Below are 24,614 nucleotides of genomic sequence, written 5' to 3' on the forward strand. Positions count from 1 at the left end.
TCTCGACACGTATTTGCGTCTTTGCAAGCTTTGGGAATGTTAAGGGGGTAATCAGTTGGACTGAACCATCTGACTGTTTTGTCGACGTTCCCATTGTAGCGCCTTATAATCCGGTGCGTCTTATGTATGTCAAATATAGGACCAAAAACTATTTTTTCGGGGTGCGGCCTATAACCCGGTGCGCCTTATAGTGCGGAAAATACAGTACTTGAATTTTGGGCGAATTGCTTGTAAATGGTTGCAATTGTTGCTATGTTTTACAACAAGTCTGTTTAAAAGTGACTCTGAAACTGCCCTCTGGTGGCTTGGCGTTGCCTTTTAATTTGTAAATTGCTGACATATTTGTAGATCTGCAAAATACCAAACTCGCTCCAGATTTCTTCTTTTAATGGTAGTAGAGACATTGAAAAATTGGCTTTGAAATTTAAAAATTGTTTGTATTTAGCCTCCAAAAAGGTGCGCAAATCCTGTAGAAAGTACTGCATCTCCGCATTATACATGCATTAGATTAAAAGACATTATGAATAAATACACGTGTACGGTTAGAAACACATTTCCTTTGACTTTTGTGTGACGTGACTTGAGCTGGTACAGTGCAGTAGCAGATGGATACAGGGGGCGAGGAGTAGGCAGATTCAAATGAAAATTGATTTTAAAATATCCACCTTGGAAGGTAGTCATACCTTTTAGAAAATGTCTTGCTCTAATGACCTCATTATTTTTAATAATAGCCCTGATCCTCGCTTGGCTATGGCCATGCAACTTCGCTTTGTTTCTTTGGTTATCACATTTTTGCTTCTCCTTTTAGCATCACTGCAAGCCACAGCGAATAAATGCAGAACAAAAATACAGTGTTCTGTTGCTTAATTGCAAAGTCTTTACCAAGCACGTAAGATTCCAAATTGAATAATGACAAAGGCATTGTGGTAGGTAGTTCAGATTTTATTGATTCAATGACACAAACCAATGGCAGACCAGCTTTAATATGACATTGACCAATAGCAGGCATGCATTTTATCTTATAGTGGAGGAGCTGAAAAAAATCGTATTCCACACCGTAAAGTGAAAAAAGCCGAATGGGGGCGTCGCCTCATCCCAGGAGTTTACTGTATTTTCTCTCCCATCTTATACTAGCGCGTCAAAGGAAGGGAATGGATTTTCTTTCTGAATAGAGTCAGAACATCTTGTATTCCTGCTCAAGGACACTTTGCTTTTCCTCTTCACAAAGAAAGAAATCGGCAGTCAATGTCATTGCTTAGGCTGCGCTCGCACGAGAACACATCTCGTGAAACGCAGTCATCGAACGAGCTCGGCCTCGCTCGGAAGGTTATTGTTTACGTCTCTCGGCTCTGCTCGGGCGCAACGCTACTTAGCTCCATCAAAACCTAATTACGCCTCATCCGAATAGGCTCGCTCGGCCTCACGGGTCACGGAGGAGACGTCACTTTTGTCCTAGATCTGGAAGGCCAGTTCCATGCCATGCTTTGATGCTCGGGAGTGCCCGTCGTGATTCGTCATAGCCGACTAAGCAGATCCTATATACGTAGACACACAATAGATTTTATAAAGAGATAAAGCGACAGAAAAGGAATCTGGATCAGATCATGTACAAGAACAGAACAAGGAAGTTTATTAAGATCTTCAGAAGATACCCTAACCAATGTTCCCTGTAATTTTCCTTACGGGTCTGAGCGTTCACACAAAGTGGGTGAGCAACGCTTGAAACAACAGTGAGCAACAGCAATCCTAAGTGTGGAAACGAAGTCATTATCAAACATGTCCAAAACTTGACATCAAGTTACATTTTGCTGAGTTTCCGGCAATGCAAAATTATTTTTCTCTTTTGAATGAATTGACTCATGTACGATTGCCTACAAACGTCGTTTGTTTTTACAACAATTCTTTCACAAGATTTCCGTGTCTTTTTTTTCCTGCTATCTTTTGTGGCATAATACTAACATTTTTGGGGGCTTATTGAATCGGTTGCACGATACACAACTGTATTTAATCACATTTTTGAGTGGAAGTACAATGTTGGCAACAAGATTGACTTGGTATCATTGGAAATTATTTAAATGCAACACAAACCTTTTCTTCTTTTTCCCTGTTGTTTTCTTTTTTTTTTTAATTTCTTAAAAAAAAATCTCATTGTTTATTTTTTCCTAGCTGTTACTTTTTTTTTTGTTCTCTTTACTTTTTTTCCTTTGTCGCTTTCTTTTCTTCTGAATTTTTCCTTCTTTTTTCTCTTCCTTTTGTTTATTTTTTCTCAGCTTTTCACTACTTTTTCATTTTGGTATTATTTTCTTTTTTGTTCTTTCCCCCCTTCCTTTAAGTCATTTTGTGCACAATTTTATATAATATCTGGTCGTGTAGGGATGAAATAAGCAAAAACACGCCGAAGAGCCGTTTGGGACCTGAAAGAGCCGGTTCTTTTTAGTGAGCCGAGCCGAAGAAGCAGGTTCTCGAAAAACTCTAATGACTTTACTCAACTTCGTTCGACTTCGACATTGACTTCAAAATACCGCATTTAGAAAACAGCGTTAGGGGAACCCGTGTATTTTGACCTTCATGCACTGTAACTTTGACTTAATTCGCTTAGTTAGCAATTTCGAGCCCGGATTTTAAATGACCTGGCTAGATTTTCTTGTGCGCTGAGAATGTGCGGGCAGTGCGCAATTGCGCACGCGCGCAGCTTAGAGGGAACATTGACCCTAACCCAGGCTCGACTACACATCACATCCCTGCATAATATTGAAACACTAAATGGAACTACAGTAAATTAAAAAAAAAACGAATGGGAGAAGAGTCATGATATGATGGACAAACTAGTTCTATCTGACCAGAACAAAACATGAAAGTAAGATGACAGATAACTAACGCTAAGTGCCATGAGAACAAGACAATGCTATATTATGCAGACAGACTAATTAGCTTTAACTAAACAAAAAACATGAAAAGAAGACAATGCAGGTTATGTTAGAACTCTAACAAGTTGGAACTGAACAAAATAAGAAAGGAACACAAGGCAGGATCCTGTAATAATACTTTAAAAAGGATGTATTTGCAGAAAAGGAATCTGTATTGGATAACAAAACATAAAAAGAAGGGGACACAAGATATATTCCAACATGTGGACAGTACGACAAAGGAATTGCATTGACGAGACCTTGAAACACAATCCAGGTACATTACAAAGTTGTAAATGAAGAAACCCCATAAAAAAAAAAGACAATGCAAAACTTGTTGGAATACTAACAAGCTGTAACTGAACAAAATATGAAAGGTCACAACAGAAGTACCACTCTGACCAGAGAAGTAACTCCCATAAAATCCCAAGAAATAAGATTTTAGAATTGGATTTATTGAGAGAAAATAAATTGGGATTGGAAAGTGTACACCAACAGAACAAGGAAGTTTACTAGAATCTTCTAAATTCAATGACATCAAAGCTACTCCAACACGGGCTCGACGACACATCCCTTCCACATAATGTTAAAAAGTTGGTTGGTTGGCTCGATCCCTTAACCACTAGGGTTTAAGGCGTTGTGCTAACCACTGCACTATGGAAATATTACATAGCTGTAAATTAACAAAACATGAAAGGACATTCCCATGTGGACAGAACTAGAGTGCCTTGATGATGGGAGCATTAAATATAGTGCTGGACGACTAAATAGCTAAATGAACAAAATATGAAAGGGCAGAACTCGGGATGGGTTGTAATGCCAACTACTTGTAATAGAACAGAACATGAAAGTAGGGCAACAAAAGAAACATTCCCCCACGTGGACAGAACAGCAACACGAGTGCCACCAGGACAGGTACTTAATTTAATATATATAATTATAATGCTGGAACACTAACCAGCTCCAAATGAACAAAACATGAAAGGGAGATGACGCAGTATACAGTATGTACTCGAACGTGGATTGAACAATAAGGCGAGTGCCAACACTATGGGCCCATGATACAATGGCTTTTGAGAGTGACAGGAAACAAATGTCAAGAGAAGGCATATTTATCAAAAATACAGCGTTATGGAGGTATTTTGTACCCCGTTTTCCGCAGTAGGACAACAAAAACTGCACTGCAATCCCTTTTTGCAATCATTTTCTGTTCTGTAGAAATGAAATCCGGACAACTGTGTCGTTTTGACACCCAATGACTGATCCCGTCACACTGTTTGTTTGCGGCTAGTTTTGATAACTGGAAATTGCTTTCTCTAGAAAAGGTCTCTTCGGGTTATTTTATGTGTGTAAAAAATATTTCTGAGACTTGAAAGCACTTATGAAAAAAGATGGAGGTTTACCAAGTTTTGTTACTAAGCAGCAAGAATTCAATGGTTTTATGTAACACTTTTATACTCTTCACTTGTATGTCCTTCTTTTATATTTATGATTTTTATCTACATCATTTATACTGCAAGCTATCATTCAAGGACAGCAAATCACCCCATTTTCATATATTTTATACACTTTTCTCTAAGAAAAAACTGAAAAAAATGGAGTTTCTCTCTTTTTGCCTAGTATTCAAATCAATGTTTTTTCTTCTACTGAAAAGTCCTAGACGCATCATTTTTGCTGGGGACGCATTGTGTCAAATCAACGTGCGTCCCTAGGACGCAACTTTTTTGACACCAAATTGTCATTATTACCCGATGACTTTTTTTTTTTTTAAACAAAGATTTACCGCACTCCAAACTTTTCTTCAGGCAGATCCGCCATTGTTGTTTTGGTCTCGCACACATCTCGGCAAACGAGATCTCGTTGCTTCGAGATGACGTCATTGTTGTGGTGGTTGTCGAGTGAAAGAGAAGTATGCCTCCGGAAAAACAGTTGGTATTAGGTGCAAATCAACAAAAAATTGGTCATTTCTCGGTAATAAGTCGAAACATAATACAGAAAGTGGTAACAACGGCAATAATTCCGGCACGAAAAAACGGCGGAGAAATTCTTCGGAAGATCGCGGTGGCAAGGAAAACACGTGTGTTGAAGCGAACGGTTCGACAAAAGAAAATAAACAAAAGAATACTCGCAAGAAAAGGACTTTTCTGCCAAAATGGACTAAATTATATTCCTGGTTACGCTATGAGGAGGATGATAATGGAGGCTACATGTTTTGTGATGCGTGCACCCAGCGTGACAAAAAAACTGGATGGCATGAATCCTTTCGCAATACGAACTTTCAGAAAAGAACATTGGATCGGCACAACGACAATGAAAATCACAAATTAGCTATGGAAATTCCGTTGCTGCAATTGGACCTCGAGAAGGCATCACAATTGTGGCGGGACAGCAATTCACCAAGAATATATGAACTGAAAAATCTGAAGTGATTAAAACTGCATGAATATATAGATTAATATTTCAGCAATATTATTTTGTATAATGTACAGTATTTTTGTGAACTGAAAAATCTGAAGTGATAACTGCTTTGTATTACAAATTAAGTGTGATGATTAAAACTGAATTAATATATAGATTTATGTATTTATTTATATATTTGTCGCTGATTTACAATTTCAACCACAAAATTTTGGGGAGCCATAGATCTCTGTTGGGACCCATAGATTTTTGACATTGCGAGTCCCCGGGACCCATCACTTTTCAGAGGTAAAATGAACACTGCAGGAGGCATTAAATATTACACACTGTCCCTTTCCCTATAAGTTCCCTAAGCGATATACAATTGATACTGATCGCTTTATATTTTAACTGTACGAGTTAAACAAATCTTGGTATCTAATCATCCATATTCTGCACCGCTTATCCTCAGTAGGATCGCGGGGGTGCTGGAGCCCATCCCAGCTGTCTTCAATAGTGGGCAGGGGACACCCAGAATTGCTTGCCAGTCACAGGGACAGACAACCGACTCATTTATTCACACATAGAGACAATTTGGACCTGACATTCATGTTTTTGGAATGTGGGAGGAAACCCACACAAGAAGAGAACATGCAAACCCCACACAGGGAGGCTGCGGTAGCTGGACTTGAACCCTATACCTCTGCACTGCGGGGTGCGCGCTAACCACTCATCCAACGTGCCGATACATGATCCACCTTAATATATGTCCGGTATCTGCCCCGTCCGATCCCTAGTATTGGTCCTGCACTGTTACTTCGTTTGTTTTTCTCTGAAATATTTTTCTTCCCAATGCAGCAAAGCATTGGCCGCCAGACACAAACACTTTTGAACTTTTATTCTGCACTTCACTAAATTTGCGACATCGCACGAGGCCGCCTGACGTTTATTGCCTCAATCTTTTAATTGATCTCCAGGATATCAACGTGGCTGGCACCATTCAGCATTATAAGCACACTTTGAGTCTGAATTTTTCAGCGTGCCAGACTTCCTTGGGGCTTTCTGTCTGCATCTGTACAGTAGATCCCCAGGATAGGATGTAACTACGTTATGAGGTGGGGATTGCAAAGGGAATTGGCTGTTTAGCGGGGGATCCAAACCTATGCTAATTAGTTCTGGATCCAGGTACCCCAGATAAAAACATTTGAATAACATAATAGTATATACAGTAAGTATTATTTATGTAAGTGTATATAGTGAGTACTACTATGTGTGTAATAAAGGTATATGATTGATTACAGGGGCAGCACGGCGGCGCAGTGGTTAGCGCGTATGCGGCACAGTTCTGAGGTCGTGAGAGCAAACCTGTGTGGAGTTTGCATGTTCTCCCCTTGCTTGCGTGGGTTTCCTCTGGGCACTCCGGTTTCCTCCCACATTCCAAAAACATGCATGTCAGGTTAATTGGCCGGTCCAAATTGTCCCTAGGTATGAATGAGCGAGCAAATTGTCTGTCCCTTTGTGCTTTGCGACTGGCTGGCAAGCGGTTCAGGGTGTCCCCTGCCCACTGCCTGAAGATAGCTGAGATGGGCTCCAGCTCCCCCACGACACCACTGAGGATAAGCGGTGCAGATAATGGATGGATGGATGGAAAAACAATTTAAAAAATGTGGTGGGCGCGGCTTATAATCAGGTGCGCTCTATAGTCCGGAATTTACGGTATACAAAGCAAAGCAGCAGAATGACAATTTTAGGCATGAGCGGAGGAAGAAAACTTAAGAACAGACAACCTAATTCATGATTTGTTTTTAAGAAGTACTGGAGAGATGCACCGTATTACTCCCAACACTAGTGGTGGCGGATTGCAATACTGCTCACGTGGCGTTTTCTGTGCCATTCAGAATCGGACCAGGATGCAGAGCGAGCGCTGGTGACGGTACCCGGCCAGGCGGCGCTGGTCCCATCCGACGTTTCCGCCGTGGCCCTGGATTTTAAAGTTCTCCACCCGGTGGTCATCACCAAGTTGGGGTTATTTCCCCCCAGCGGCCATCCTACGCTGAAGAGCAATGTGACCGTGAGGCTCCTGCAGTTGGATCAGGAGGTAAACCCTCTTTTATATCCTTCAGGTCAGGGGTCTCAAACTCAATTTTCCTGGGGGCCGCCTGACCGTCTGAGTGAGGCTGGGCCGTATCAGGTTTTTCACAAGAAAAGCTCTGATAAAAAAAATTCAATTATTCTTAAATATCTTTATTTTAAACACAAAATAAGCATATTAAAAATCAATCATGAAAGCTATCAGGAATATTTAAATACAATATTACAGGGGATAGAAACGACTGAAGCAATTAAATATACCCACCTCTTATCCTCAGTAGGGTTGCGGGGAAAGCAAATATAGTTGCGGTAAATTGATCAAAGAAACTAACCTGAAATTGAAAATCGATCAAAAACAGACCCCAAAAACCTGAATCTCCAAATTCTAAAAATTTGAAGAACGTACTGGAAAGTATGGAAAAAATACAACATTAGAGAAAATTGTGAAAAAGCACTGAAACGGAACTAAAAAGTACAAAGACAGCGTACATCAGGTCCAAGTGCCGGTCCGATGGCTCAGAAGGCATGCACCATGCCCCAACCAGGCTCCCTTTTCTCCCTCAGAGACAAGAAGACAAAACAATGAGGTGAAACCCACCGATGATTTTTATAATATAAGTGTGTTTTAAACCTCCATCTTAATACCTGCACTGAGGTTGCAGATCGAATCTCAGAGGGCAAAGCCTTCCACAGCGCCGAGCTTCGAATGGAGAACACTCTTGAACTTGCGGATTTCTTCTTGGCTCTTGGAATCATAAGTAGAGCCATTTTTTCCAAGCAAAGACTCTTTGATCAGGAACATAGAGGGCAATTAAATCAGAAAGATAAGAGGGGCCAAGTCTATGCATAATTTTCTATGTTACCGACAGAACTTTTAAGATCAGATCTTGAACAGACAGGGTGTCATGATTACTGATGCAGGGCACCTGTGCCCACTCTTTTGGCGCCAACAGCCCCTTACGCTGTTTGGCTCCCTGCCACTTTTTAAACCCCGGCTTTTTGTTTCCGGTTGTCAGACCGTCTGCGAACCTCACCTCACGCTAGGCAAGCCCTCCGACTCTGACTTCCTCCTGTTTTTTTGGCTCCCGTCTGTTTCCCGGCTTCGACCCGTTTCTGTTTCTTGACCACGTTCTGCTCTCCGTCCCGGCTACGGACCCGTTTTTCCGCTCTCGACACCGCCGTCGCTCGCTACGGAAGTGCCATTTCCGCGTTCCGAGCGATCTGCTCCCCGTGACCGACGATCGCCGGATCGTGGGTGCCAGCCTTTTCCTCCTTAATAAAACTAAGAGAAACGAACGCAAGTGGGTCCTGACACAGGGCATCAGTGCAGGTCAACTACAATCAGGCTAATATGATTAAACCTTCTTGTCCTTGTTAAAAGCCTCGCTGCAGCATTTTTTACAGCTAAATTTTGGACTCTGTGTGATTTTAAAGTTGTCAAGGTTCAGAGCAGGGTTTGAGAACAAGACATTGAGCTAGACCTCTTTGAATTCTCAACATCCTCCTGGTGAAAGCGGCCACGTCATGAAGAAACTTTGATTTTTTTAAATTTTTTTTTAAATCTATTTTTTTAACAGGAGGCCATCGTGACAGCTCGCTTCAGCAGCATCAGCACCGGGACGCTAATAAGTGGAATATGGTACAAGCCGGTAGAGCGCTTCATTTTGCCCAAGGTGTGTTATGAATCTTTTAGCAACAGGAGGCTGCAGAAAATAACACTTTGTTGATTTTGCAGGGCTTCGAGGGGACGCTGGTCTGGGAGAGCTCCGACTCGGACGTTCTGACCACCGTCGACGCCTCTCAAGTGAGGCTGCATGACGGAGGAGGCGTACTCAAGTTCTTTTCTGTAAGTTTTGCAGTCCACGATATGACAGTCGTACAATGAATGATGACGAATGATTGTGATCTGAAAAAAAACGTTGTTAAAAATCTGTTATTATTATTATTATGTAATAGATTCTGCCTAAAGGCAGTAATCACCCTCAATGCTGCAAAATTAAGTTATTTACAGTAATCCCTCGGTTATCGCGGTTAATGGGGACCAAGACCACCCACGAAAACTGAAAATCCGCGAAGTAGCGGCGCCCCTTCAAAAATGCTTAAAAACGGATACAAGTATAAGGTATACCCCCTGTATACAGTACACCATATAGAATACGGGTAGAGAGAGAGAGAGAGAGAGAGAATGAAATTCATGTTATACCAAAAAAAAAAAAAAAACTGTAAAATATGTTGTATGTACACGGAATAGGACTGCGGCAAAACCACTACGAACCACTCAGTATGATTGTATTAACCGCTCTCAACCACATGCAGCCATCGCAGTATATTTCGCTTGTTAACACTACCGGTTACATATTGAAAATAAAAACAGTGAAAATGTGATATTTGATGAGTGTTTGTGATGCGTTTTGGGAAACGACAGTGAACAAAATGGTCTGTGTTCATTTGAATGAAAGTGAAAGAGCTACCTTCTGACAATAACAACATACTTTAGCTAGCGGCATCGAACGGCTTTTACAACAAATACACGAAACCACACACAATTAGCCGTGTTTAGGTAGTACAAACAACCGCTCGCTTTTGGTATAATAAAGTCAAACTTGAGATGAAATGTGACGGAAGAGAATATACTTACGTCGCGTCGCCGAGTTCCTCCATGATAAACTGAGCGCCACATAAGAAGGGGGTGAGGTGGGAGGAGTTAAAGGAAGGGGGGGGGAGCGAAGCGGTAAAAAGTTGACATAAGCTCGCGCTCAATGGCGTCAAGTCCATAAATGCTTTTATTGAGAAGGTAGGGTATATTTTTTAGACCCGCGAAGCCCTGAACCCGCAAAAGTGGAACCGCGAACTAGCGAGGTTTCACTGTATTTATATGAAATGTAATATCATTTATTCAGGGTTCACACCGGTGCTGAAAAATCCTTGAATTTTATTGGTGTGTTTATAAGGTTTGACATTTCAGGTGAAGTGCTTGTAAATGCTTGAAATTATTGCCATGTCTTGCTTATGGTTTCAGGTTATGGTTCACCGCTATTGTTTTTGTTAGTTGCTCCCGCTTCATCCTTTAACGTCACTCACCTGATACAGCTGAGCATCGATGAGTTCTGTGATTCTGGCATCTTCCAATTTGTTCACACGGTTTCCCTTTCTAGTCGCTCAAGGCAGCCACTTGGCTGCATTCAGAGCTCGGATGCTCGACAAATTCTGCCTGACTCTTGTTATCTTCTACTGGCCTTTTTAGTCGCTTCTCCCACCAGCCGCTAAAGTGAGTCGCTCCAATCACCTGGAGCTATTTGCTCTTTTCAGACGTTACAGTTGTATCCGAGTTATTTCAGTTTATTCGGTCTTTGTTGCTTTTCAATTCAACATGAATTACATCATAGGCGCCGCCGCGAGCGGCAGCCTTTTCCAGCAGCTTTTTGTGAAGTGTCTGCTTCTATCTTCGTTGTTTTTCGTTCCGTTTGACAACGACACTTTGGATGACTTTCTATCCTATGTTGATGGGTTTTAACGCACAAAAATGCGTTTATTCGAGGAATCAACTCCTTACCCTGAAGAATTCTCGTGCCGGCGTGATGAGGGGGCCCTATCGTGGATGCAGAGCCGGAGCTAAGGTGAAGGCTAAGCGGCTAGCGGCGTTATAAGTCTTCGGTACCGTCCGTAATCATGGGAAATGTGAACTCTCTACCAAATAAGACCGACGAACTGGCGGTGCTGGTGAAAAACATCAAAGCGTACCAGGAGTGCAGTCTGCTGTGTTTTACGGAAACGTGGCTCACGTCTAGCATCCCGGACGCTAACGTGGAGCTACCCGGCTTCAGCGCTGTTAGGACAGAGAGAGACACAAAATCCTGCGAGAAGCGGAGAGGAGGTGGACTCGCTATCTACGTGAACAGGAGGTGGTGTAACCCTGGGCACAAAGATTTCCATCTGCCGCAGGGACGTCGAACTTTTGGCCTAGCGTGTGACGTCATCCACTCCGCTGTTGCTAAACTACAACACAGCACCCCGAGGCCATCCTGTTCATCTGTTAATAAACAACAAAAGGATACTGCTGAAAGTGTGAATTTCCCTACGGGGATGAATAAAGTATCTATTTATCTATGAAGGGAAAAGGTCACAAATATGCAAATAAGTGAGAGATAAAAATGCGTGTATAATAGGATGGTGAAAGAAAATCGAGATTCTGGTTTTATTTTGAAAAAAAAAAGTCCTCCATATCATTCTTTTTGTTTGAAACGACAGATCGCAGAAGGCACACTGCCCCACAGAAGTGCCCTAGGGTTTCCCGGATTGGCGGGCGGATTCACCTTTAGCATTTACGGTGAGTCCCAATTCCCTTTCTTAACATTTGAAAAGAAGGCTTGTTTTCCCCGGCAGGAAAGGAGACGCTGTCCTCTGGACTTGTTGTGCTCCGTTATTGATTTTGCTCTTGTTCGGGTCGTTGGGTTTTAGCTCCGCCGCAAACAGATTCCAGATACTTTCGGGAAGACCATTTTAGATTTGTTCTTTAATAACGCCCGGCGACAAAACTATCAATAATGCGGAAGCGGATTTTATTCGCTTGAAAAAACAAAAACTCATTTGTTCTTATGACTGTTTTTGCAGGCTTTGTTTTTGTCTTGACAGCGTTTTTACAGTCCGTTATATTATATAAGAAATATATATAATATATATTTATTTATATATATATATATATATATATATATATATATATATATATTATTTTATTTTTTTTTCAAAATTATAATTAGTATTTTTTTTTTTTTTTTTTTTCTGTTTTTTGAAAATAAATGTTTTTATATCTTGCCTTTTTTATAATCGTTTTTTTTTCAAAATATATTTTAGTCTTCCCCTATTTTTCAAATGATCTCATATTTTATATTAATATATAATATATTTTTGGGGGGTCAAAAAAATACACACACATATATATATATATATATATATATATATATATATATATATATATATATGTATGTATGTATATATATATGTATGTATATATATATGTATATATATGTATGTATATATACTCATTTAATAAACAGGAAACATGTTTTCATAAAACACAGATATTTTGAAATAATAGAAAAAAATAATTTACAATATCAGGAAATAAGATTTTGCAAAACAGGGAAAAAATATTCATTAAAAAAATACAATTCAAAAGGAGTTTTAAAAAGCTCTTAAAGAGAATCTCTGATATCAAGGAGAGTTTTTGAATTTGTCGTGAATGCAACATGCTTCTATACAATGCAATTTATTATGAGGTTGAGTCCTTGTCTTGGGACCAAGAGCAGGTTAGATTCTTGGCTCATCTGAGTAAAATGTTGAAGTGTCCTTGGGCAAGACACTGAACCCCTAATGCCCCCGATTAGCTGGTAGGTTCCTTGCATGGCTGTAGCCACTATTGGTGTGTGTGTGAAGCAGATTGTAAAGTGCTTCTGGGGGTCTTGAGTGACTTGAAAAGTGCTATATAAATTTTTACCATTACAGTGGAACCTCGGTTCTCGACCATAATCCGTTCCAACACTCTGAATGATTACTTGAATCTTTAACGTAAACTTAAAGCTAACCAGGCTAATCGTACGTCCGCGTTATCGTAATCTTCCGTATGAAAGATTACGCTAACATGAACGTGTAAAAATAAAAAAAAATCAGGTCGTTTACAAGTCATTTAGCACCCGGGTCTCCACAACAAGTGGTGAGCGGTTCATTGGAAAGAGGGCTGCGTTCCAACACCCTGAATGTTTACCTTGAATATTCAACGTAAAGATAAAGCTAACCCAGGCTAATCGTACGTTCGCGTTATCATAATCTTCCATACGAAAGATTATGCTAACATGAACGTGTAAAAATAAAAAAAGGATAAAGAAAAGAATTATGAATAGGATTTCTTACCTTTGTGGTGGTCAGCAGAAGCCATGCTGTATTCCCTAGCAAGATCACACTCGCACAACTCCTTCATAATTTGCAATTATTTCTTTCTTAGTTACAATAGTTGTACTCACTATTTTACTTTTTTCACCTGTAGCAACTTTGCTGCTTGCACTGACTTTCTTCGGAGGCATAATAAGGGGCTAAAACACCTGTACGCCGCTCAGCATCGCACCCTAGTGTACGCACTCACGCATTACCGGCGTTCCAACTCCGATTTTTTTTGACCGAACAGCGAAGCAAGAATTTCTCGAAATTTTTGGTCGGACTCAGATTTGTTCGAACTGAGAGGCGTTCGAAAACCGAGGTTTCACTGTATTATTCTATTGTTTTCCTCAAGAAGGATTTGACTTAAAACCTTCTCCACATGCCGCACTTCAGACAGGAAGAGTCTGTCCGAGTTCCTGCTGGGTCGCCCCTCCAGGACGGAGCGCCATATTTCGGGCCTGAGGCAGGAAGACGCTGGCTTGAAGCTGGAGAGCCGAAAGCACAGCGACATGGTGTTCGTCGACGTGGTGGACACCTACAGGAACGTGCCTTCAAAACTGCTTCACTTCTACAAATGGTTAGTTTCACAATTGTCTGCATCCTCCAAGGTATGAGCACATTTTAAAGAGATATTCTGTATTATTTAGCAGCTTCCAGTGGTAAAAAGGTTTATTCATTGCGAAATAAACTCTATCGATTTGAATAATTATTACAATTCACAAACTATCACAGGGGTTGGGAAACGGTTTGACCCATGGAGCCATAAAATCAAAAATATTTTTACTTTTTATTTTTCCTCGAGAAAGCCGCACCATTTATTTTAAGACCACAATATAACAAAACAGCCAAACCCGCTCTCCAGACAAAGGCTAATTCTTACGCATATTTTATTTCACTCTGTGATGTTTGAAGATTAGATAAAAGGTATGAAACGATAATAATGCCAGAGCCTGTGTCTCGAATCAATTTCAATATACCACCTAAAATTTCACTACTGCAGTGACTTGAGTGTTGAGGCTCATTTTGTCCGTCATTTTTGTTCTGAATAATGGTTTCAAAACAAAGTGCGAACAAAGTTCTTTTGTAAACATGTCACAAAATACTGCAAACAAGGATACCAACTCCGTCCAGACAGCGCCTATTCCTACCACTTACCCAATCAAATATCTCTGGGTGCTTTGCTAGAACTTTTGGGTGCTTAAAGTTTGTTCCGTGGCTTTTCATCATAAAGTGTCTCAACAATGAGTTTCATCCTAAAATCCTATAAAGGATTTTTCAGCAGTTTACAGCCAAAACGGGGTCTGTAGGTTTGACACCTTTACTGTAGACTGTAGCTAAAATGATGCTCTATATATTCTGGACCGAAGCCTTTGCGCACTCTGTACTGTCTCGGCTTGCAAGTGTGACAAACGGCTCTGTGTGCAACAATATTTTAAAAAAAAAAAAACGCGCAAACGCTTTTTTTCTCTCCAAGCCTTATGTACTCATTAAAGGAGCCATATATGGCTTGCAAAGCCATCGGATCCTAACCTCCAAACTTTCATAAAAAGTTGCATTTTTTAAAGGTACACTGTGTAATATTTGACCACTTGATGGCACTGTATTGTCTAATGCAAAGGAAAACAGATGCCAAATTAAAACAGCGTGGCAGGAAGATGTAAGACAAACATGGCAGCGACTACTAAATATGGATTCCGCTATGTAAAAGAAATGCCATTGGCACGATAGTTCATGTATTTTCCCTACTATTCAAATCAATTGTTTTTTCTTTTTTACTGAATCAAGGTTTTTTTTTTTTTAAAACCACATGAACTACATTTTACTGTCCCTTTAATTACTTAGGTCGAGAAACGTGTATTTCTTTGCCAAAACGTGAGATTCAACGAGTGGGAGCTGAACCATTGTCCAACAACTTCCTGCAATGGGTACCACTGAAAAATCTCGTGAAAGGCTAGGCCAAAAAAATGCTTAGGATTTGGCCATTTTGAGCTTCCATAGTTTATAATCTTCCTGGTACTTTGTAGCACTTTTCAATTGCACTACACCATAAGACGACATCTAGTGGTCAAATATTACACACTGTCTTTTTACGGGGAAATGTGACCTAAATCAATGGAGACATAACCAATCAGGTTAAAATATGAAGCTTGACTGAAATATCTTAAAATCTCATCATCCTAAACAATGTAATTTATCAACATTCCATTCCATTTGATACAGCTTTTAAAAATGATATCTTCAAATAGATAGATAGATAGATAGATAGATAGATACTTTATTCATCCCCGAAGGGAAATTCACTTTTCCAGCAGCATCCCTAAACTGAGAACAATCGAAAATAACTGAGAACAATCGAAAATAACACGGGAGCTGCTGGAGTGGCTGCCATTCGTGACGGCGCCGGAGAAACGATTCAATTTGAATCATGTACAAACAAACAAACAATTGAATCATGTACAAGAAACGATTCAATCTGAATCATGTACAAACAAACAAACAATTGAATCATGTACAACAAACAAACAAAATATTTATGTTTCAATAAGTGGAGTGTTAATAAAATGGGGGGAAAATAATTTCTGATACTGATATAACCAGGTAAAACTAATTTTAAGTTACCTGTCCAAATGAATGTTGTGCCATCTCACCTTTCCCACTCTCTCTGCTCGTTCCTGAAACTTTATCAAATAGTCCAAAATTTTACCTCATCTTCTCCGCTCACCTCGTCGTCCTCTTCTCCTTCCACTTCGCACTACAGAGACTTTTTAGCCGAGCCGTCTCTTATGACACCATCCCCTGATCTAGACCAAACTAATGCAAGCAAAAATGCAATGGCAAAGCAAAGCCACTGAGGAGCTAAACGATATGAGTCATAAGCAAACACTAGGACGCAGGCAAACGAGAATACTGCAATGGGCAGGAGAATAACGTTAGAGCGTAGTAAAACAGTGGCAAATCAAAACCGCTAATAACGAGCATGTGGTAGAAGAACAGATGTGTAATTAAGAGAGAGTAAAAAGCGTAGTTAACTTGTTTTAGAGGAGAAAGTTCAGCTAGAGACCGATATATTAGCTCTCATCATAACATTGATGCGTCATTCAAGCATGTGTGATTGTGATTGAGAGCATAAAAACTAAGCCTAAGAGGAAGACCGAGTGATAAGCTGTAACAATAACATAATTTCATCAATACGGCTCTAAGACAGGAGTGTCTACACTTTGCAATTCGTGAACTCTATTATAACTTTGATTGCTTTTTGCAATATGGTTTTATAAGGGGTCTTTTGCGATGCCTTTAAGTGTTTATCAAACAGACTTGATCTAATTGAAAGATGAAGTTTGTACGGCAACATTATTAAAATACTACAGGTCTACTACGAACAATCTATGGAAATACTAGAGAAATACTAAAAATACAACAGTAGAAATACTACAAACCTACTATTGTAGAAATACTACAAAAATACTAAGGAAAAAAAGAACTACAGTAATAATACACAAATTGATATTAAATTTAGTGCTTAAAACAGGGGCCTGCCATGTTATATTTCTTTAACTGTGATAGTTTTAATATTAATTAAATAACACCAAATTTAAAACAAATATGAATATAACATTTAAATGGCGCACATAAAGAAATTGCAGATCCAACTGGCACCAGCAAGACGAGTTGATCTTAATCCTCTGAATCAGAGGTAAGATGGAGCCTAAAAAATGCAGCCTGCGGGTAATAAAACCCCAACCTAGCCCAAGCCCGACTAATTAACTTGATTTAACTTGAAAACCCTTATTTTCATGTTTTATTTGTGGGGGCCGGGCTGGGCTTTTCTCTTTTTTTTCTTCAGTTATCCACCCATCATTGTCGCGCAATGGATTCAGTTCCCCTCTCGCGCAGTGCCGAAAACGTAACCTCGAAGAACCCGGCCAAAATGTCAATCTTCTCTGGAATTGTTCTCATTTCGCGTAACATGCTACCCAAAAAAAATGCTTCACGAAAGTTTTACTGAAAGTTTTTTGCCTTTGGGGCATTGACTTTCCATCTTGATGTCACGCTTTCCTACGACGCCTTCAGAAAGCCAGTTAGTTCCGGTTCCTCTTCTGCGTCCTGAATTATCATCTCAAATATCCCTGGCGTGGGACTAAAAGGAGATGATGAATAATTCATTTTTTTTCCTTGATAGCAGTACATTTGTAAACGGTGTTGGCGAAGCATAGGGGTAGGGAACCTTTGGCTCACGAGTTCATCTGGCTTGGAGACCAGATGAAAAATGCGCAATGAAATACTGCATTGGTACACGCAAAGCTGGATGGAGAACGTGTGGAGCCGGTACAACACGGAACGGGGGATCGGAAAATTCGGACTGAAGGCGCATCTGACTGTAAGCCGCACTCTGTACATTTTTGAAGGAAACACATTTTGTACATACATAAGCCGCACCCGACTATAAGCCGCGTGTGCCCGCATTGAAACATGAGGTATTTACAAAGAAAGACGGTACACAGAAAGAGTTTTAATAATATACGGTACCTTAACGTTCTGACGGGCCGCTGGACTTTCGATAAACAAATACGGGTCCGTACGATGTCAGCAGTTACTGGAATATGTCATGTATCGTTAGAGCAACTTCAGTCTGAATGTTTTTATATATATGTAAATAAATAAAATACAAAACAGTTGAGAAAATCAACCATTACAATCATTTTTACATCCATTTTAACATGATACTTTTGACAAATGATCGTATAGTGGTTTTAACGTTTACAATGAATTCAACTCGACATATTTTTCAATCTGAATTTTAATCATCATCCTTTTTATATGTTTGTGAAAACAGAAATAATGACAATAACGAGTGTAAAAAAAACGGGAACAATTGACTTGCAGTGAGCGACGGAACATACACACACCGTGTGGTTGGCACCTCCGCTGGTTCTCTATATCGATGAGGGGAATTAGCATTTAAGTCGAGTACAACGTAGGGCAAAACTAACATAAATAGCGACAGAAACAAAACGAAAATAAATCCAAACAGCTTGACAACATCAATGACATTACTGTGTATTTTGCAAGATTTGTCAGTTGTGTTTTTAATGTTGTCAATTAAATTTTTGCGGCGCACTAAAAGATCGTGGCTTACCGTTAGCAGCCCGTTGGAGACTGCTAACGATATCCGCCTTCCGGTCATTAAAATTAGAGGCTAAACTAAACTTTACCCCAGACCAGAAGGTGGCGCTGTTGAACTCGTCATTGCAGGACACTTATACACAAACTATACAAACATATTTCAGCAGGAATTTCAACAAAACTAAAGTTATTATTACACCCGTTACATATATCAGTGTTCATTTGAGCTGTGAAAAGTGATGGGTCCCGGGAACTCGCATGCTCAAAATTCTATCGGTCCCAACGGAGATCTATGGCTCCCCAAAATGTAGTGTGCTCCATGCCCTTACAATCTGTCCTATTTTCCCTTACAAAATACAAAAAAAAATCTTTTTTTTTTTTTTTTCAAACATGTTTATTGATGTAGTTTAACATGTTATATTGTACATGTGTTTCCTTATATCATCTCTCATCTCATCTCATTAGCCGTACCGCTTATCCTCATTAGGGTCGCGGCGGGGCTGGAGCCCATCCCAGCCATCTCCGGGCAGTGGGCAGGGGACACCCTGAACTGGTTGCCAGGCAATCGCAGGGCACATAGGGACAGACAACTCATTCGCTCATTCACACCTAGGGACAATTTGGACCGGCCAATTCACCTGAAATGCATGTTTTTGGAATGTGGGAGGAAACCGGAGTGCCCGGAGGAAACCCACGCAAGCACGGGGAGAACATACAAACTCCGCACAGGAAGTCTGGAGCTGGATTTGAACCCACAACAGGTTCCCATGACATGAACTGTGCCGCACAAGCGCTAACCACTGCGCCGCCGTGCTGCATTCCTTATATCATATATATTGTTAATGGACATTTTGTTGTGAGACACTGAGTTGCTCGACATGAATGAGCTTTATTATAAAAAAAAGTTCAAAAATGAAGTCGCTTGGACGTTCACTGTAGAAGGAAAAAATACATGCAAATAGAATTAAGTAGAATAATACATTTTCTCAAATTATTCATTCATTTTCTGCATTCAATTATTGTTGGTAATATACTGATTCAAAGGGATCACCACAAACCTGTCTTTTTTCATTTTCTCCTTTTATACTTCCTCTTTTTCTTAACTTCTTTATACAACATCATCATTCGTAATATAATGCATCAAAGCAAGTGAGCCGTTTAATGAGTTGAGCCGAAAAAGCCGGTTCTCTGAAAAGAGACGGACTTTCACTACACAACTCGAACTCGGGATCGGCGTGCGAGACCAAAACAAGAATGGCGGATCTGCCTGACGAAAAGTTGAGTGCAGTAAATCTTTGTTAAAAAATGATCATGACAATTTCGTGTCAAAAAAGTTGCGTCCCGGCGACGCACGTTGATTTGAGACGATGCGTCCCCAGCAAAAATAATGCGTCTGGGACGCAGGGTTGCGGGCAATCCAGAACACTGATATATGCTTTTATGGCTCTTCGGCTCAAAAAAGTTCCCGAGCCCTGGCATAGAACTCACATTCCCGATTCGACAGGTCAGTGGAAAACAGCAACTTCAGTCTGCTCCTGAAGACCGATGACGATTGTTACATCGACGTGGACTCCGTCTTGACGAAAATCGAGCAGAAAGCTCTGAAACGAAAACACTTCTGGTGGGGAAAGTAAGTTTGGCGCTTTTTATACCGTCCCGTGTCCGGTTTCCGACCAATGACGCCATCTTGACCCAGTTTCAGACAGAGCTGGGCGGTGGATCGCATGGGAAAGTGGCAAGAGTTGGAGTACGCCAGCCCAGCTTACCCGGCTTTCGCTTGCGGATCCGGCTACGTGGTATCGCGAGACCTGGTGCAGTGGCTGGCTCGCAATGCCGAGAGCCTGAAGGCCTACCAGGTAGTGGCTCCGTTTTGCGACAACAGGGTTGGGTAGGGTTACTTGAACTGGATTACTTTCAATGACTTTTGGATGACTCCAATACCAAATATGCTAATAAAAGACAAAAGAAACTAAATCTGAATAAAATGATGACTCACAACACGCGGTAAGCTTTCTCTCCTGGCTTTGATCTCCGGCAAAACTCACATCAAATGCGACAGAAACAAAACGAAAATCAATCCAAACATCATTTTTGCCGTTCCATGTGTTCCGTTACTCCCCAAGCCTGCACAAAATGGAGTCATTTTTATTCCTATTTCGTTTCTTTTGTCTTTTATTAGCATATTTGGTATTGGAGTCATCCAAAAGTCATTGAAAGTAATCCAGTTAAAGTAACCCTACCCAACCCTGTGCGACAAACACTTACTCAGACATGGCTGCCGCTCGGCATGATCCCATCAACGGAGACGCAAAAGAGGAATTGAGAAAATGATTTATTTACAGAAAAGGAAGCTGTATTGGATAATGTACAGCAGAGGTGTCAAACTCATTTTAGCCCGGGGGGCCGAATGGTTAAAAAGAAACTCACAGTGGGCGGGACTTATAGATTAAAAAGAGAGAGAACAAAAGAAAGCTAGGTAAACGAGTGAGAGGGAGAAAAGAGACGGTGTTATAAAGAAAGAAATAGAGTGATAGAGGAAAAAAGAAAAAAGGAGGGACATCTAGATATAAAAGAGTGAAAAAGAAAGGAGAAAGAAAGAAATGGGTAGCAAGAAAGAAAAATGAAGGAATCAAAGAAAGTGAAAAAGAGCGAGAGAAAAACAAAGTAATAAAGCTCCAGTTGCTCTGCGAGTAGCACCTGGCTTTGTCAGTATCGAGTGGACATATTTCAAACTACAGCTGATTTTTCTCTGGTGCTTCTCTCAGTGTTGTCTCACAGACCAAATTAAAAAACTTGGCGGACTTGATTTGGCCCGTGGGCCGCATGTTTGTCGAACAAGGAGCTATAATCTACAGAATTCATAGACATCAAAGCTACTCGTACACAGGCTGAACTGTATATCTGTGCCAAGCTAATAATATATATAATATATATATATATATATATATATACTGTATTTATATATTAACAAAACGCAAAAAAAGATGCAGGATATATCTCATCTCATTAGCCGTACCGCTTCTCCTCATTAGGGTGGCGGGGGAGGCTGGAGCCCATCCCAGCCATCTCCGGGCAGTGGGCAGGGGACACCCTGAACTGGTTGCCAGCCAATCGCAGGGCACACAGGGACAGACAACTCATTCGCTCATTCACACCTAGGGACAATTATATAGGAACACAAAAGAACCTTAAACTAAACAAAACAAGAGGAAAACATGAAAAATTCCAACAACAAGAGTGCAAAGACAAAAGAAACCCTGAAATCGAATAGATACACTAACTTGTTCCAACGGAACAAAACATGAAAGTGGATGGCGCGTATTGAACTTTGAATCCTAGCTGTAACCGGGCAAAATATGAAAGGAAACCAGGATATGTTGGATAACCATCTAAGTCTGACTAAACAAAGAGGAAACAGGGGACAAATTTGCGGTTGGTTATAAGAATGACATAATGTCCCAGATCCCCACCAGGTCTAACGGAACAAAAAATGAAAGTAAGATTTACGCAGAATACATAGAAACCCAAATGAACTAACTGAACAAAACATTCCGCTTCTCTGAGTGTTGCCATATCAGGCCCGCTAAGGGATTGAATCCGGCCCACGAGACAACGCTCAGAGAAGCGCAAGAGGAAAACAAGCTGCAGGTTGAAATATGTCCACTTGATGTTGCCAAAGCCAGGTGCCTCGAACAAAGACACTGTACTTGTATTTATTTATTTCTCTCTCTCTCTTTCTTTTCCACCCCTTTTGTCCCACTCTGTCTTTTTCACTCTCTGTGTCTCTCTTTTTCTCTTCCTTTGTCTCTTTCTCTCTCTGTGTCTTTTAACATCTTTTGCTCTAACTTCCTTTTTTTCTTTTCTCTTTCTCTCTTCATACCCTTCTCGCTTTCTTTTCTCTTTTCTCTCCTTCTGTCTTTCTATTTTTCTTTGGATTTCTTTCTTCCTCTCATTTTCTTTTCCCCCTCTCTCACGACTTTTTATCTTTTGTTTCTCACGCTCTCTCCCTCTCTGTCTTTTTCTTTCTCCTCTTTCTCTCATTTCTTTATCTGTCTTTTTCTTTCTCTTTAATCTACTCGTCCGGCCCCCGACAGAATGTTGGTTCTATCGTGTGGCCCCCGAGTTCAAATGAGTTTGACACCCCTGCTCTAAGACGTGTCAGGTGGATGATGCAGGGTACACACTCACACTGATGGAACAATAACCGGAGTCAAATCCTCCAGAACATGACATGAAAGAAGGTCCAGAACATGAACTCAATGTGACCTCACAGGGAGAAGACGTGAGCATGGGCATCTGGATGGCAGCTGTCGGACCTCAGAAGTATCAGGTAAGAGCTTCAATCCATGTTTGGTGGGGGTCCAAATCCACCTCTTTATAGAAATATAGAAATAAAATACCGTCTATCTAAATATCATGCAATACTGTCAGTGGCCTCTATAAAGGTAGCGGTATTGCACCAAACATACCGTATATTCCGGACTATAGAGCGCACCTGATTATAAGCCGCACCCACCACATTTTAAGAGGAAAACCGATTTTGTACTTACACAAGCCGCACCTGTATATAAGCCGCATGCACCGACATTAAAAAATGTAACACAAACACAAAATTAACCCAAACCTGACTTCAAGTCCCGCGATTGAAACTAAATTTTTGTTTTTTTTTGGTTTGAACAAATTTATTGACACTAATAACTGAAAACAATCATGACAATCTCAACAGCAATTAAGCACATTCACAATATTATATTTCAATATGACGTTTAACAGCAAACACAATGTGAGGTTTGAACAACCCTTATCGAAAATCTTAATAGCAATCAAGCATATTCACAATTTATGTCCTTCATTAAATTCCACAGTCCAAAAATCACGGCAAAATGGACGGAAAATGATACCGGTACTTAAGGTTTGATGCAGACCTGCAGAGTCCGGGTCCCGTTGGAAGTAATCCAAGGAAAAAAGTGTATGGCCCAATCCCATTTCTCTCACTCGGCCCCGAGAACCCTCCAGTGAGGTCCCTCGATAGAGGAGTGCCCTCATCGAGTGGAGTGCAAAGTGGAAAAGGTTTGGACAAGACTTGCAAGGTTCCACCCCTGTCCAGGAGATGGCGGTAATATTAATTGGCTGTAGACCTTAGTGACGTATAGGCCTACGTCACATGTAAACAACTCGAGTCTCAACGTAGTGTGTCAGTTGGAGAGTTCGTGCAACGTTAAAAATGCCCGCTACAGCTGTGTTATTACCGATTGCGTGAAAGCTCATCATCTTTTCCGTGTCTCCAATCAACGGAGGAGAAATGTGCTATACTGAAGACAGCTTTGGCGCTATGTAGTGCTGATTCATCTTTACAAGGTACGTACACTCATTAAAAAAAATGACCCGTTCGGTCAAATACAGTAAGAGTTAACATACAATGCACGTTCACATAATACCCTATGTTTGTGTAGACATAAATGGCAATCTACTTATTAGTATCTTAATGCCATTTTATGACATATAGTAGGGGTTTTGAATGTGTGACATGACGAAAAGTAAACAAACACAAGAACAGTCCACCTGACCCTTAAGCTGACATAATATCGTCACCAAACTTCCCTGTACGACCCAAAAACCTTAGTTCATAAGGAATTTAATTCAAAAGAGTTGTCATTGGATATAAAAAAGGTCATTTCAACATTTTTTCATGATGCTTACATCACAGTTAAAGCGGTCTTTTTCTTTTCTATGCCCACTTTTATGTCTAAATTGTTATCTATTGTGTTCCAGAGTGGCTGTCCCATAAGCGTGGACAGGTTGGACAGGAATGTTCCCATCCTGTGCTTATGGTTGGATGTGGAGTCAGAACTCATTCAGGACTTAAGGTTGAGCAAGAAGGTTAGGTTATGTGGGCCCTGCATGAGCTGCTAAAGAGGGAACAGGGCCGTGGCTGGAGGTCCTGATCTACGTGTACTGGCTGGCCCACGCTCTGTCCTACCGTGTGGTGTCACGGGTCTTCAGGGTTCCCAGGTCCACCGTACAAAGAATTGTCCACAGTTAATATGGAATAAATTGCCCAAAAGCCATATTTAGGCTCTTTAAGTCAGACCCACATTTGCATTATGTGCTTTTCTGCATTACTATTCAATAAACATCTTCATTTTGAGTAACACCTTGGTGGTT

General features: G+C 40.6%; 1 protein-coding gene and 1 long non-coding RNA gene across 2 annotated transcripts in view; both read left to right on the forward strand.

Moving 5' to 3' along the window:
• b3galnt2 (beta-1,3-N-acetylgalactosaminyltransferase 2) overlaps positions 1-24,614 on the forward strand; it is a 32,550-nt gene that overhangs the window by 3,597 nt on the left and 4,339 nt on the right. Inside the window, exons 4-11 of the mRNA XM_088350999.1 lie at positions 7,202-7,401; positions 8,972-9,067; positions 9,130-9,240; positions 11,643-11,721; positions 13,719-13,902; positions 19,954-20,079; positions 20,146-20,305; positions 22,723-22,779. Of these exons, the coding sequence (XP_088207125.1) occupies positions 7,202-7,401; positions 8,972-9,067; positions 9,130-9,240; positions 11,643-11,721; positions 13,719-13,902; positions 19,954-20,079; positions 20,146-20,305; positions 22,723-22,779 (1,013 nt within the window). The remainder of the gene's footprint in view (positions 1-7,201; positions 7,402-8,971; positions 9,068-9,129; positions 9,241-11,642; positions 11,722-13,718; positions 13,903-19,953; positions 20,080-20,145; positions 20,306-22,722; positions 22,780-24,614) is intronic.
• On the forward strand, positions 23,429-24,601 carry LOC148354540 (uncharacterized). The gene is made up of 2 exons (XR_015852410.1): positions 23,429-23,807; positions 24,222-24,601. It is a non-coding gene; the product is annotated as an uncharacterized LOC148354540 (long non-coding RNA).

Source organism: Urocampus carinirostris, chromosome 13, assembly GCF_059441175.1.
Source record: "Urocampus carinirostris isolate Australia breed hairy pipefish chromosome 13, RoL_Ucar_1.0, whole genome shotgun sequence".
NCBI lineage: Eukaryota > Metazoa > Chordata > Actinopteri > Syngnathiformes > Syngnathidae > Urocampus > Urocampus carinirostris.